The sequence below is a fragment of the Strix uralensis genome, chromosome 7, assembly GCF_047716275.1.
Source record: "Strix uralensis isolate ZFMK-TIS-50842 chromosome 7, bStrUra1, whole genome shotgun sequence".
Lineage (NCBI taxonomy): Eukaryota > Metazoa > Chordata > Aves > Strigiformes > Strigidae > Strix > Strix uralensis.
Window position 1 is genome coordinate 18,435,735 of NC_133978.1, and position 14,977 is coordinate 18,450,711.

At 39.3% G+C, this 14,977-nt stretch overlaps 1 protein-coding gene across 5 annotated transcripts in view; it reads right to left on the reverse strand.

Moving 5' to 3' along the window:
* Positions 1 to 6,342: 6,342 nt before the first annotated feature.
* The window catches only part of ADK (adenosine kinase), a 291,237-nt gene continuing 282,602 nt past the window's right edge, over positions 6,343 to 14,977 (reverse strand). For all 5 annotated transcript variants that reach the window (XM_074874605.1, XM_074874604.1, XM_074874602.1 and 2 more), the window contains one exon: positions 6,343 to 7,517. In XM_074874605.1, coding sequence (XP_074730706.1) covers positions 7,393 to 7,517 — 125 coding nt within the window. In that variant the 3' untranslated portion in view covers positions 6,343 to 7,392. The remainder of the gene's footprint in view (positions 7,518 to 14,977) is intronic.

Genomic DNA, 14,977 nt, shown 5'->3' on the forward strand with positions numbered 1-14,977 from the left:
CAATTAAAGAAAAGTGGCTGGTCCTTTGGTAGGGCTGCTGCTGGTTCAACAGAGTTGATTTCTCCCTACAGCGTGAAACATGGGAAGAGGCATAAGCAACAATGGATCATTAGAAATCTCACTGGCTTTTTTAGCACAGAGTAGTTCTTTCATCATCAGTTCAGCAGAGAGTGAGTGCATCCTCAGGGAAGCTGACAGTCTCAGAAGGTATGAACTATGATACAGGAGAGATGTCCTCCACATCATTGCCCCATCTTCATCTCTTTTAGAAAAATGAGGCCATTAAGAAAAAGTTACAAGTCTAGGATAAATAAAACATACTACTTGTGACTTTATAGGCTGGTTCAAGAGGGACAAGCAAACACTGTCAGGCAGAGGTGTGCAGATATGTCATGCAAAGGATGACACAGTACTTCTGCATGTCAACCCAAACTGCAAAGCTGCAGCTGATACTGTGCAAGTTAATACCCAAGCACACTACAGTTTATCTTTTTTCTTTGAGACAACAATATGTGAGTCTTTTTTTCAGGGCAGAACTCTGAGCCTCAGGGAAACTCAAATATCTTCCTACTCCGTGAGACTCCCATGGTCCAATTTAAGCTGCTGCTGCTGCTGCTGCTGCTGGGGGGTAGAAGGGCTAACTTCTGAGCTAGCATAAATTTCTATAGTAAACATACTATGACAAGTCATTCCAAATTAATTTCTTCCTTTCCCCAGCTGAATTTGCCAGGTTATGTGCTGAAATCTTGTTTCTTGCTTTGTCCTGAAACACTGTAGTGCATAATAAACATCAAGCCCCAGGAGGCTGTCTTACTGCTAATTTTAGACAATGAAATGTATCATGTATGTATTCATGATACATACAAATCACCATGTATCTGGAGCACAACCTTCCCTAAATCCAGAGCGTTCATCTTGTGAAATCTGTGGTCATTTATGGAATGCAAAAGATGCACCAATAAATGTTTTTCACTATGAGACAGAAAATGTGTTTGTTATTGTACTGACCTTGGGAGATGGATAGGAAAGCGCTTTATCCTTACCCTGCAAGACAGGCACAGCAACTGGCTATGCTTTAGGACAGGCCAGACTAAAATAGGTCGGTCTGTGTGATACGTTGATAGAAGAACCCTGGAAATTCTGCAAGTTGAGTGCCATTAATAGTCCCACCAATAGGTTATATGCCTGAAAACGAATCCTGAAGTTCGATCAGTGATTTCATTTATAATTCACTGATCTACAGATATGACAACAATCTAATTTTTGGGAGAACTATTGTGATTGGTAACTGCCTCACCCCTTAAAAAACCCAAACCTACTCTTTATATGAAAGTAACCGGGACAGGAAGTGTGTTTGTGGGGAAATACTTCAAGAGAGAGATAAATCCTATGGAAACAAAAGGTTGTGTAGGGAGCACTGCCCAAACAGCAGATGAGCAAAAGGGTTTTGTACAATATCTACCACAAGTATTAATATGAACAGGAGAGATTAGAAGAATCATCATTAACTTGGAACTCAAATAATTTTAAGAAACTGAGATCAAGGTAATTTAAATGAGAGTCATTTTGCTGGTGGTTATATTTTTTACTGCCTTTGCTGTTTGTTTTGCCTTTCTGTGAAAAATGCAATTACCAACAAAGGGAAAAGGCCGGGGAAGATCAGTCCCTCTCTCTGCTCTCGCTTTAGATGGCTAACAGCCTTAAAGTAGGTAGGTCCCATCCTACCTTCTCTCTCTGAATCAGCAGAGGTGCCTGCAGAGCATTGCAGGAGTTGTTGCTCAGCTCCCTGCTCCAACTTGTCCTCTGGAGGCACGCTCTCCAGTGGCTACGCAGGGAGCCTGGAGAGCATGGCCACCTAATCACTTATGTTTGGTACTTACCATTCCATAAGCATAGCTGGCAAATATATAGGGGAAGAGGGAATGTGGCTATTCCCAAGGTCCCAAAAAGTAGGTATGTTCAAAATAGAGCAATTTTTAAGTACAGTGAAGTGTTACTTCTAGCATGAATAAAAAAAAACCCCAAGTAGAATGAGAAGTGATTTTCAAGCTAAATCTATTTCTTGAAATATTCTCTCATATGCTGTTATTATTTCACAGTAATGCTTCTTTTTAGGGCAATATTTTACATTGATGTTAACATAGACAGGGAGGCCTTCTGAGCACACAGTTTCTCTCACACTCTGTTTAAGAGCTCTTCCATTTTTCCATGCATTTATGCTGCACCACCGACTTCAGATATTTGATCCAGAATAATGATAATGCTTTACTTTTCTTCATTCCAGTCTTTACTCAATCTTCTTTACAAACATTGCTAGGGAGTAACAGGGCCTCAGGAGACAGAAAGCCCAGCCAAAACTTGCCTGTGAGTACCTGGCAAAGCTAGGACTAGAAGACAGACGTACTCTATCCTTCTCTCTCATTTGAGAAGCAGCTCAGGTCGACATGGCTCTGAACTTTGGAGATGCTCTGCCTGCTAAGCTATAGCACATTTATGATTTGCGGATTTCTAGTCTGACTTGGCTTTATTTTTTAACTTTTCATTTTCTTTTTAGGGAACCAAACTGTTCACTGGGTTTGGCAGCTGATGGCTATTAACTGTCACACTCCAATAACCAAGGGATAGTTAGAACAGCATTAAATATTTGCACTGTGCAGCAAGGCTATACTTCATCTCAGTACACATGAATCCCATGCTTTTTTCACACTGGAAGAAAACCCACCTTATTGCTATTCAAATCTATCTGTCTGTTTCTCTTCCCATACTATCATTATGTATTCAAGGCCTGACAGTGCCATTGACACAAAAAACCCCTCTCACTTTATGCCAACACCAGTGACACCTGAAAAAAACCAAGACACAAAAGAATTACTGCTTTTAAAAATTTTGTTTATTTGGCCTTCATTTTCTAATAAGGTCGCTTATTCCATGTCTTTATATAAAGTATTTCTCCTGCCCTGCAAGGGTGCATGTTTTCTCTCACAGGAACAGCTTATAGATAATTCTGTATGAAGAGTGGGTTTTGGTAACTGAGGTTTGTCCATTTTGTATGTCCCTGGTTAAACTGTGAAGCTTTGTTTTGAGCACAGTTTTTTCCCCTCATCATCTTAACTGCCATTTTGAGGCTAATCTTTTAGGAAATATCCTACATAGGCACCCCTTGTGGTCCGCTTTTAAAAAGCAAAATTTATTTTGGCCTCTGCAGGAAGCGTTTAAAGCACATAATGAATAATGTTTGACACAGGAGTCAGTTAGCAGTCATTTTAGATTAACAACACTGCTCAGAAAAAAACCTTGCAGGGGATTAGACCAAGGGAAAGATGCTTAGGCAATAACCTCTGAGACAGTTGGTTGCTGAACTATTCACAATAGACATAACTATCTCTGAAGGTCTTAAGTGTGAGAATTATCTTCAGGAAGAGAACAATGAGTTAGTGAGATATAAAACAATAGGCTCATGCTCTAATACAAGCAGTTAGCACTGCACATGTTCACTTCTCATTTAATCTGCAAGACTTTCAGATAGTAGCAGTTGGTGCCCAAATTAAGACTTCCCCTCTCCCTTTGATCTTATGTAAAAACTAATGAATTGTATAATCTCCAACACCTCTGAAATCCCGCTGGTTAAAGGGAAACTATCCCTACCTTTCCCATGCCTGTCTCAATTCACTAAATGGGAGCTATATTTAACAGCAGGCCAATCACATGATCGCTGAAAAGGAACAGCACAAGGATCTGTAATCCTAATGCTCTAGAGCTGTGATTGCTATAAATCCTTTGCAGAACGATTTCCTTTAAATCCCAAACATGTCATCACACTTTTAATTAACATTTCTTTATGAAAACTGTGGATAAGACCCTTTAAATTAAAGATTGTTCCCAGACTTGTCATCTTAAAACAGTGTGCATTTCTATTGTCATTTTCATGTAGCATATTTTACTTCACCTTATAAGTAAAGCTTTTTTCCTCTCCTTTCCCTGCCTTAACCCTCAAACAAGTAGTAACAGCTAGCAATATTTTTTAAGGGTAAACAAATAGCTTTAAATTAGTTCATGTACAAAAGGGAAAATTCAAATAATCAAAAGACCAGCAGTGAGTACAGAGATGTGGCTGATACTGCCCTACTTGAATTCTTATCACCTTCATCTCTTTTACCATCTAATTGATCTTACCATCTTCCTTACAGAGAGAAAGAGATTGAGAGAGGAAAGTGATCTGCTCAAAGTAACGAAGTGGATCACTTGCAGAAACAGAAACACAACCTTTGTTTCCTGATTCCTTGCCTGTTGATCTCAGCAGCATTGCTACCCGCTTCTGTGGTACTAAAACAAGCCTAAAATGCATGGTGCTGGGCACAGGAGATGCAGTCATTTCCAGTGAAAAGGAAGAGTTTTATCTGAGTGAGGGTGATATGCTTTGGCTAGTGGCTGGTAGGAAATGGATTTCCAGTATTTGTTTTCGTGAAAGTAACCCAGGTAAGAACTCTGGGTTTGAATGATGGCTCAAGCTCAGTGACAGACTCACTTCAGTTATCCCATCTGGGATCTGAGACAGTGGCACATGTCACTGGCAGACAACTCTTTCAGTGACGTTTTTCAGGAACACCAGTTTTCTAACACGCCTCTGTGTGGAATAAGCTGGTAGAGGACCAAAGACAGAGGAAGAATATTTGCGAGAGAGAATATTAAAGATGGCACCATTATCCATTATATAGATAAAAACCCCTTCATCAGTGAGAAGAAGGAAAGAAATACAGATCCTGAAAAGAATCCAGAATGAAAATGTCAGGCAATTTGACAGCACAAATTGAAATTATTTAGCATGATGGCAATATGTTTCTAAGTATCTATACATCATCCAAGAATATCCATTGACAGATATTGGAGAAATAATGAATGACTAAATAGAATGGGTCAGACTCTGATGCCCTTCCATGAATTGGGTAGTAGTTTATTCCTCAGCTGCTCCCACTGGCTTCAAATTATGCTTTGTAGCTGACACTCAAGAGCCAAATGTCAGGAGCTCAAGCTCACCAAGCACGTCAGTGGAAAAGCTCAGAAGGGAACCTCTGCTTTGACTCTCTTGCATCCTGAATTGAAAACGAGGAATAGCCTAGAGAAAGGAAGAACAACCCCCCACTATGGTATGACTACCTTCCTTTACATATCCTCCCTTCCTTTACAGTAGTTATGCTCTCTTGTAGTTTCATTGGTAGAGTGAAGAATGTTTACATATTTATATTTTGTTTTAAATGGGCCATAATTATCTGGCCAGGACATTGATAAAGTTGTTTCAAAAGGAATGGAAAGGGTCATGGATACAGATCAAAGGGAACAGTAAATTTAACCACTAGACCACTGGAGTTTTCCTTATTGACAGCCAAATTCATGAAGTAAGCATATGTGACCATACATTAAAAGCAAGGACTGCAACACATCCTTCCTCGGCCTGTCAGCTTTTCTTGATTAAAATATATTGGATGGATATCTCAAGTTAAAGAATTAAAAATTAACCATGAGATGTAAAAAAATAACATTCTTCTGATCGACCCATAAAACCTGAAGACCATGCACACTGTAGCCTCTTTCAGTTTTGTTTGCAGTTCCATTTTCACTCCAATATATTCATTCTTCTTCCTTTCTCCTACGCTAGAACATGAGAAATGTCAAGTCCAAAGTTCTTTTGAGAGTAGCACTATGAAGAAACCAGACAAGTCTTATTTGCACAAAGCTGTTCATGAGTAGGTCCACAGATAGACAAGGCCTGTACATGCAGCCTTCTTCAGATAGAAACTGTGAGCTTGAGTCCTTGAAGAACAGACCATGCTTATGATGCAGTGACCTGTGCTTGTGACGATGGCCCCATGAGGATTTTCAGAAGCGGCTGGTTTGAAGCTCCTTGATGTAGCTGCAGGGATCTCACCAGGTGATCTCTAAGACGAGAGAGCCTGCTGTCCAATGTATCAGAGTGGATGCTGGGCCAAACAAGCAAATCAGGATCATAGCCTTGATTTCTCCACATGGTCTTTGCAATACACAAACTGATATAACAACATCCTAACTCTGTGCATCCCTTGTTCCATTCTATGCAGTAAAGTGCAAAGCTTGCACTGATGAACCCTAGCCACTAATTTTTCATCATTCCTGTGGTACAAATACCAAACTGATGTTCCTTCCCTTCCTTACTGCTGAGATCACCCTTGAACACCCACCTGGACACTGAAAGTCACATATAAAATGGTGAGCTCTAGTATGGACTGTGGGTTAAGCACCCATTTCCTGTTCCCACTTCAGTATGATACATGGAGGAAAGCTGAACACATACCAGTGCAAAGCCAGGAGTTACTGTATGACAATTTTTTATTTATCAGTATCAAATTACATAGCAAAGTAATGAATGCAGTGTCAGATCACCTCTTTGAATACTGTAAATACAAACAAAATCCACCATATTGCTTAATTATCCAAAGTAAATTAAAAGTTTAAAAATGTGCGTTTCAGAGATTCCGTTTGGCATATCCTGTCAATATATCCTGCATAAATATTTCTGTACCTCATTTTCACTATGTGTACCTTAATTAAATACAGCCTCTAGAAAGCTCACATGGAGGAGATAAGATCTATCTGCATGTTTATGTTCATCATCAACTCACGCATCTGCCCTGAAATCACTGAAAGTACCTCTGCTAGCTCACCTGACAGATGAATGTGACTGTGCATAGAGTGGCCAGACCCTTCTCTCACACAGTGCCAGACCCAAAGCTACTGGCATCAGTGCAAGATGACCGAATGCATGGCATCAGCTTCAGATCAGGTCCTTAAATTATGGGCAAAATAGCTATTCACTTTCATGGAAACTGGGCTGGATCTGACAGCCTGGTCTTGTACACTCAAATATATAAGGAAATTCTTGGGACATTTACACCGCTCTCTACACTAGTGTGACTCCACTATACAGAAAGAACAATTCCTGGTTTATAATGTTAAGTGACAAATAAAGTCAAGTCTGTTGATTTCATGTAAGTTGAGCAGGATTTGGCCACAGCTGGATACAAACTAGATAATTTAACAAAGTATTTTAATGGTGTTAATCGGCAGTGTCATTTACATGGGACTTCCTTATAAACTGTGTAAATAGAACAATTTTTCCTGATGAATGAGAGAATAAGCTTCACTTAGCACTGTTTCCAAAGTTAAGATTACTGAGACATTGTAGTGGTATGAAAAGGAAAACACCATAGAAATACCTATTTTGTTTAGAATACAATGAACAGAAGTACAGAAGCGTTGATGCAGGTAATTGGAAAGGTGAGGAAAGGGAAGGAGGAAAAATGTAGGCAGCAATCCCATGGCAACATGGGAGTTACTCTTGATCCCTCCAATTCACCAGTATCAGTGGAAGTCAGGCTTCTCTGGGAAGGTGCAACCTGAACGCTTGATAATTACGCTGGCTGCGTAATGTCCAGCCCGGATGCACTCGGTCACTGGCCGGTCATAGACGAGCTGTGAGAGAAAGCCTATGGAGCAAAGTGGGAGAGAAAGAGAAGTTGGAAAATGGTTAGATTAGGTTTTTTGGGTGTATCAGTTTGTCACAGGTCAAAGCACTGAAATACTGGCCTAACTGTATGTACAGAGGTAGCCTGGCTAGTTTAAATTTAGTATTGCGCTTGAGTGACCTGCTGCTGTTATTTCTACCTGAAGTCTCCATTTGGTAGCTTCAAGTAAATTAAAGATTACCAGGACTGATCTTTATTAGTGCCCTCAAAATGATTCTATCAGACTTCTTGCTCTCTTATTTTCCAGAGAGAACTGCTGATTCCTCAAATACCATTTTAAAAACAAAGAAGCAGTTTTCACTGCTGAAGAGAGCTCCTTCTGTTCATACTGGCTATGGCTACAGCCCCACACAACTGTCACTCTGCAAGCTTTCCGCAAAAAAAGAGAAAGGCACATAACAAATAAATGTTATCTATATTCACAGTTACAGGTGTTCACAATGAAAAGAAGGTGAGAAATTTTTACATGATGAAGAAAGTTAGATGACATCTGTTGCCCTTGATTATGGGAAATGTAACCTAAGACTTCAGAAACAGTGGGTACCTCTTAGCATGTTCAGATACCTATATAAACAGCAAACCGTATGGAGAACGAAGCACCTCTCAGAACTGGGGCACTTGGTTAACTGCTTTAGCTAACAAAGCCCTAGCAGGAATGGCTTAGAAAACCAGAAATCATTGGGAGCTGAGTGTTTTGAAAACCAGATCAGCTCTTTAAATGAATATAGAGCAGGGAGTCCTGAAAAGGAGATTATTCATAGGTACTTGGAAAAGTTAAGTACAAGTGGCACCAGAAATTTTATCGATTGAATCTTTCATTTCTGAAACATTTTGTCTTGACTGAAACTATTGTGATTGAAAGCATGACAGAACTTATGGCAGAGGTGAAATATGTGTTTTAAATTTGGAAGAGGTTTTCAAGATGTGAAAAGTAAACTTAGTATCTTATAATTTAAACCTTCACTCTGTCATTCTAGAGGTAATATTTTATTCACTTTTATCCTGTTTTTAATATGTTTCAGATGTATCTCTCTTCCTCATCCAATCACAGAAGGAAAGTGAGGCTTGCCCAGGAAAATCAGAATTCTAGCAAGCTGAAACATGTTCTTTTTAAAGCTTTCATCCACCATTCCAAGTTCCTGTGTCACGTTCTGACAGGTCTTGGGCCTTGACAGTACAAATCTAGTCTTGAAACCCTGTCTCTTATGAGTACTACGTAGCTCATAGGTACCAATTTCTGACATATTACAAATTTTGATTCAAAGATGGTATGTTTTGCTAGCTTGCTTTCAAATACACTTTCTCTGTTCAGCTTGGTTACTATTGGAACAAAGACTCGATATTATATTGTGATGCTCTTATTTTACATGTGCTCCTTTTCTAAATATTTCCTTCAGTGGCACGTTAGAGCATATTTTTAGAAGATGATAAAAATATTTTATCCTATGTAATAATGTCTGCTCCTTGAAGATTAAAAATCAGGTCAACCATGAAATATAAGGTTAGATTAATGAAAGATAATACTGGTAACCAACAGATCCTGTTTTCATGAATTACCAAGATCTATCTTGGCTTCTTGGTCATGACTGATAGTGAAAGGAAGCCTAGTTGATGTATAGTTTTCTCTAAACTGCACTGAATGGGAGAAGAGTTTAAAACTACTAAATCTATAAATCAAATACTTTTCATCGGAATAGGGAGGCCATAGAAAGTAGGCGTTTTAGTTGACAGCTAGGAGAAAACTCGTACGTTTCTGACATCAATACTCTTCTAGAGAGCTACATACTAGCTGGAATTTCACAGATATTGACTGACACTAGCTGGGAAAAAATGACTGCTTCACCAACAAAAGTTAAGTCCATAAGCACAAGTGGAGAAGACAGGAATTTTCAGTATACAAAGATGAGAATCTGAAACACGAAGAAATTGTGCTGTGAGTGCTATCACTGATGGCAGTCAGGGGATGACAGACAACACAACTGTGGCAGGATGGTCCAGCTGTAATAGTTGGGTAACAGCTGAGAAATTCAAACAGCATGCCTGGCAGAAATCAGACCATTTCTGAATAACGAGATGAAAATGGTCTGCTCTCCATTAAATTAACATGCATTCTTAGGAGAAACTTTCTTGGATACGTGGAGAATGTCAATCATTAAATTTAAACTGCCTGGGAGGCAGGAGCTTGCCAGTGTGCTTCTGGGTGGTTAAAACTTGAGAGCAAGTTGTAACTGTATGTAAAATGAGGCTGTTAAGAGAGTCCATTTCTGACTCAGTAAGTATTGAAGATGCACTGGGCAGGCCTCCAAAGGCAAACATGAGGCTAGGTTTTGTGCAGAGCATGAATTCAGAGAGGGTTTTATACAAGAAAGAACAACTGTCCTCTATGCTTATGATCAAGGCATCAAACATATATGAAGAAAATCCAAGGAGCAAAGGACCATAAAACATGAATTATTTTTCAGTACCAACTAGACTGAGACTGTCATCACCTCCCAAGCTCACTGTAGTTTCAAGCTAGCATGTATCTTTTCTCTTCAGTGAAGCTACTTCATATTTATTCTGATCTAAGTGAAAGCAGAATCAGGTGAAAAAACATCCTTTTCTAATTGGGGATAGAAATGAGAGATCTCTGTGAATTCAGAGTGGTGGAGAAATGACATTAAGTACAGCTGTCATATAAGAGATGTAGAAACTGCAGTGGGGAGTTTGCCCTCAAACCATTCTTGTCTGTTGAGTTTCTGTTAAAAGGTATGTGTTTCATAGATGAACTAGAAATAGCAGTATCTGACACAATATCACATCGAATGACAATACAAACACACATATCATAAACACAGAACTACATCATATACTAAGACTAGGCAGCTGGCAAAGCAGACCCCGAGGGAACACCAGAAAGCAATGTTGTTTGAGCAGAGAAACAAAGAGCTCTATCAGGTTGGTTGCCTTAGCTGCAGAATGTTCTTTTTAGTTAATGCAGTAAAAAGCAACATGGTCAGAATATAATTCAGAGTTTGCCTCCTCCAGTGTATAAGGTACTGTGATGCAAACCCCATGAGTCATACTCTCAAGGCATGGATTCAGATCTTCAAGTTCCAGCTGAAGAAGTTACTGCCCCATCTGTTTTTCACCATCCTTCTTTGCTGCTTGTATAACCTGATGCTCTGTCAAAATGAGCCAGATTAGTTTAAACAGTAAGCTGTTGAATGGTATATCTTTGCTAACCCAGCTGATTTAAACTGAAGTGGGTTAGTGAGTATTCAAACAGCTCTACCAGTGAGCAGGGCAGTGAAGGGAAGATGATAAGCAGTGGAAGGCTGTAATCTCTTTAAGGTGCCATGACTGGAAATGCAAGAAGATAAGTGAACATGGCTTCAGACTTACTTCAAACTCCTCCTACAATTTCACAGACAGAAAGGGCAGGATTGAACTCCGATCCTGTATCACAGGCTCAGGATCACAGAACTAGATTATCCCAGAACATAAGTAGCTCAGCAACTATTTTAACTTCTGCCATGGCCTGAACTAGTTCCTAGCTATCACTGGACTGGAGTGCAGAACAGAGTAGTATAGTTTGGCTACACCAGACAACCTCACTTCATGTATTTTACCAAAACAATGTCAGGCAATACTACCATCTTCTAATTGCAGCCATTCTGCACTAGCATTTCTACACTGCTGAAGCTGTGGATGGTGTTACACGCATTGTGTACCACTCTCTTCACACTAGAACACAAAGGCAAGAACCAAACTCAAGGCTTTCCCACTTGTCTGCCTCCTGCCCTGACATTCAAAGTATTTATTGTTTCTGGAGTAAGAGAAATGACAGTTGCAGGATGCCTAGTAGGCCACCTTGCTGTAATTAGCCATCTTGGTAAGCTTTCAGAGTAGACTGGGATGCCTTTTGTCCCTCACAGGCATGGACAGCCAAGTAACCACCTTGTACCTAGTAATGATAAGAACTTATTTGGAACTCTGTCCAATTCATCCCACTTACTCAGCATCTTCCTAGAAAGCAAAGACAACTTTGCTTCAAAAGTTGCTTTAAACCTTGGAGTGGTACAAAATGTATTTGCATTCCCAGATTGATAGAAGTGATTATAACATACCAATAGCTATTTTGGGCCCATAATTATTTCTTTTCTGCTCAGTAAAGCGTCTCTGAAATCGCTTTGCTCTGAAAAGTGTGCCTGAAATAATTAAGAGTTAATCTTTATTATCTCCAGCTTCCTTACTACATATGCTCAAAGACAATGTTTATAATTGTAAGGTCTGCAAACAGAATGAGGAACAAAAAAGTCAAGTTGCTTTCTTCCTTTTTGTGCTCACCACCAAATGAAAAGTTCTGAAAGCCAAGTGCCAGAAGTGGTGCTTGAGCTTCAAAATCCAGACTCAAACCAAGGCCCTCACTGAAACCAGCTCAAGTCTCTTTGGGGATGTCAATATAAGTCTGAAAAGACAGAGCAAGACAGTCCACTGACTGACACAAAAGGTGTTGTCTTTGTTACTTCTAAGAGCTGAGTAGCACTTAAAAATCGTTAAAGGAGAATCGAGTTAATTTTCTTGTGGCCATCAAAATAGACATTTCAGAGGCAATTTCATCAAAATCAGTGATTTCTTTGAAAGTTTTGTTTCCAGATTATCAGTGGTAATTCTGAATGAATGCCTAGCAATAGTGAAGTTGGATAGGAATGTGGGAGTCCAATAGTGGAGATTTTAAAACAGTTCTGGTCTGCTTTGGTAATGGTTTAAACAACACTTAAAAACAGCTCATATTGAAGCCAAATGTTTCATTTCAAACTGTACACTTGACAATTAATTTTAATGACTGTTAATTACTAATGCTGGCTGGAAATCCGTTTATAGCCTCCGACACCCAGCTCCCCCACTACTCGTCTTTCTGCAGTTTCTCTCACACTTCCAACCTTTATAAAATGCCCAAGGCAAAATTCATGTATTTTTTTAAATGCAAGAGAGAAAAGCAGAAAAAAAGCAATTATCATATGCATTAATTATAAACAATTACAAGCTGACCCTGAGTCAAAGCCCCTCAAAACCTTTTTGCTACGTGATGTTCCCAGACAATCCTCCTCTTCCAGCTGGACCCCGAAGCACCTAATATAATCCATGCTAGCCCAGCCATTCACCAGCAAAATTGTCCCAGTCACAGAAAGGATCATGAACAGCTGAGCTGCCTCCTCTTTTTTGTATTTAAAGTTTCTACAGCTTAATTTGTGAACTGCCTTTTTTAAAATGGTGTTATTCCACCATGGGGGACAGTTGCAAGCACCTTTTCACACTCTTGTTCGTAAACAGCATTTATCACAGTTGCTCGAACGCTCATCTATTTTTATGTGATCCCACTAGCTTTTCAGGCCAGCAGTGTGGGAAGATGCAGTTTTCAAGAAAGATTACCCTAGCAGTTTAAAGCCTTGTAGCTGATATGACTGAGGTTTTTTTGGATGTCTTTTAGTGTCGCTGGAGTGGGCTAATGTTGTGGTAGCACAAGTCTGGTCAGTTGTAATCAGGTGGTTAGCAATGCTGGTGCCAAGAGCCAAGCAGCCAACCTAGATTTTGTAAAAGATGTTGGCATCAAATGATTCCACGATATAGTCACTGAACGACCGTACGTCAACATGCTGAGGTTTCTCTTTTTTTAATTTTGTGGCAGATGGTGGATATTACAGCCAAGAACTGTGGTAAGCCAGAGGCCCTGCCCATTGCTATCAAACCGACTGTTGGCTATTCTAAATGGAAACGTTTTTGATTAAGGGTGGGATTTGGCTTCTGTTTTCATGTATTTTGGCACTGTGGTCTGACACATTAGACTTACAGCATATAAGACAAATTAAATGTAAGCATCTTCAAATACATTATACTTCTCAACCTTCACACACCTTAGCACTTTCTCTCTCAAAATAGAGTGTAAAAATTATTCCACACATGCACATATATGTTATTAACTACAAATGTATAAGTGTACAAACAAATTTCTTTCCCTCTCTTTTAAAATGAAATGGCTCTGTGCTTCTACAGAACTGTAGTGCCAGGCTAATTACAAGTGAGAGAGAAAAGGTTACCAACCCTTTCAGAAAAACAGTCATTTAAGATGTATATCTAACAAGTGGCAACCTTGAAATCTTACTCTCACTGAAAAGAACAAGAGAAAACCCTTCCTGACTATACCACTGGAGGAAAGTTTTAATAAAAACTAATTAAACTACAAAAATCTCAAGTGGTTAACTGATTTTAGGGGCTAAATTTCTGGCAATTCTAATTATCCTCTTGTGGCTTCACTTAGTGTTTCACAACCATGACAGATGACAATGAAAAACTGCAGTTAAATTCATCCTTCCTGACACCATGCTAAGCACTAGCTTCTCCCTCTCCAAGTAAAATCAATACCATGTTTGAGTAAACACGTTTACAGCTTTATTAGGATGTCTCGCTTGTTCTGTAACAGCTACTTGAAGCTGTGGTAACAAATCGACTCAACTCAGTTAAACCTAGAGAGCTGAGTAAGAGGCTCATCGATAAGGTTGTTATAAAAATAAACTGCAGGAGATCAGAAAGCTGGAACAAACAGCCTGGTAAATGTCAATATTTTGATTTCCAGAGAATGACAAAACCATGAGATCATGAAAAAAATGTTTTGGAAGTCTATATTTACTTTATTTATAAAATGGTCACGTGCTAGATGCATTTCACTATGTACAACCCTCTTACAGAAACTTATTTTCTAATCACCAGCATGAATACTAAACCAAACCTGTTTTCAAGAACAGCAGTTACTATTGGTATTGCTGTCCCTATCTTTCTCGTTTTCTTTATATTTACAGACACATTTTGAATGCATTGGATTTCTGTAAGGATCACTCAGATGGGTGTACATCTTCCCTAGTCTGAGGTTATACAGTCATTTATGGATGCATGCAAATAATACAACTTCGCATTTACTAGGCAACTATGAATAAGTGAAAGGAGTGTTTTCAGTTAAGCAGCCTTTGCCTGGAATGGAGAGGAGGTGTTGAATACACAAAGCAAAAAAAAGTTCAGACTCTAATGCTTTAAACCATTACATGTGGAAAATGTTAATGAAAGATTCCTGCAAAAATGTGACAATAAAAATATCAAAATAAAACTCCACTACATCCCTGTTATTCCATTAGGAATCAGTTACTCAAGGCTGAATAATTTTATTGCATTGCATATATGATTATCACTGTTCGGACCTACTGGGCCAGCTCACTGTGTCTCATAGAATAAGGTGTCATCACACTTCCCCAAGGCCTGTGTAGATGCTTGCGCTCATCAGTGATTCTCTCCAAGGAAAATTAGCAGTCTTATTTCTTTGATGTCTTTGTGCAAGTAGGAATGGTGGTTGTACCTACAGTGGTTTGGTCCTGAAGGCTGTGCAATGG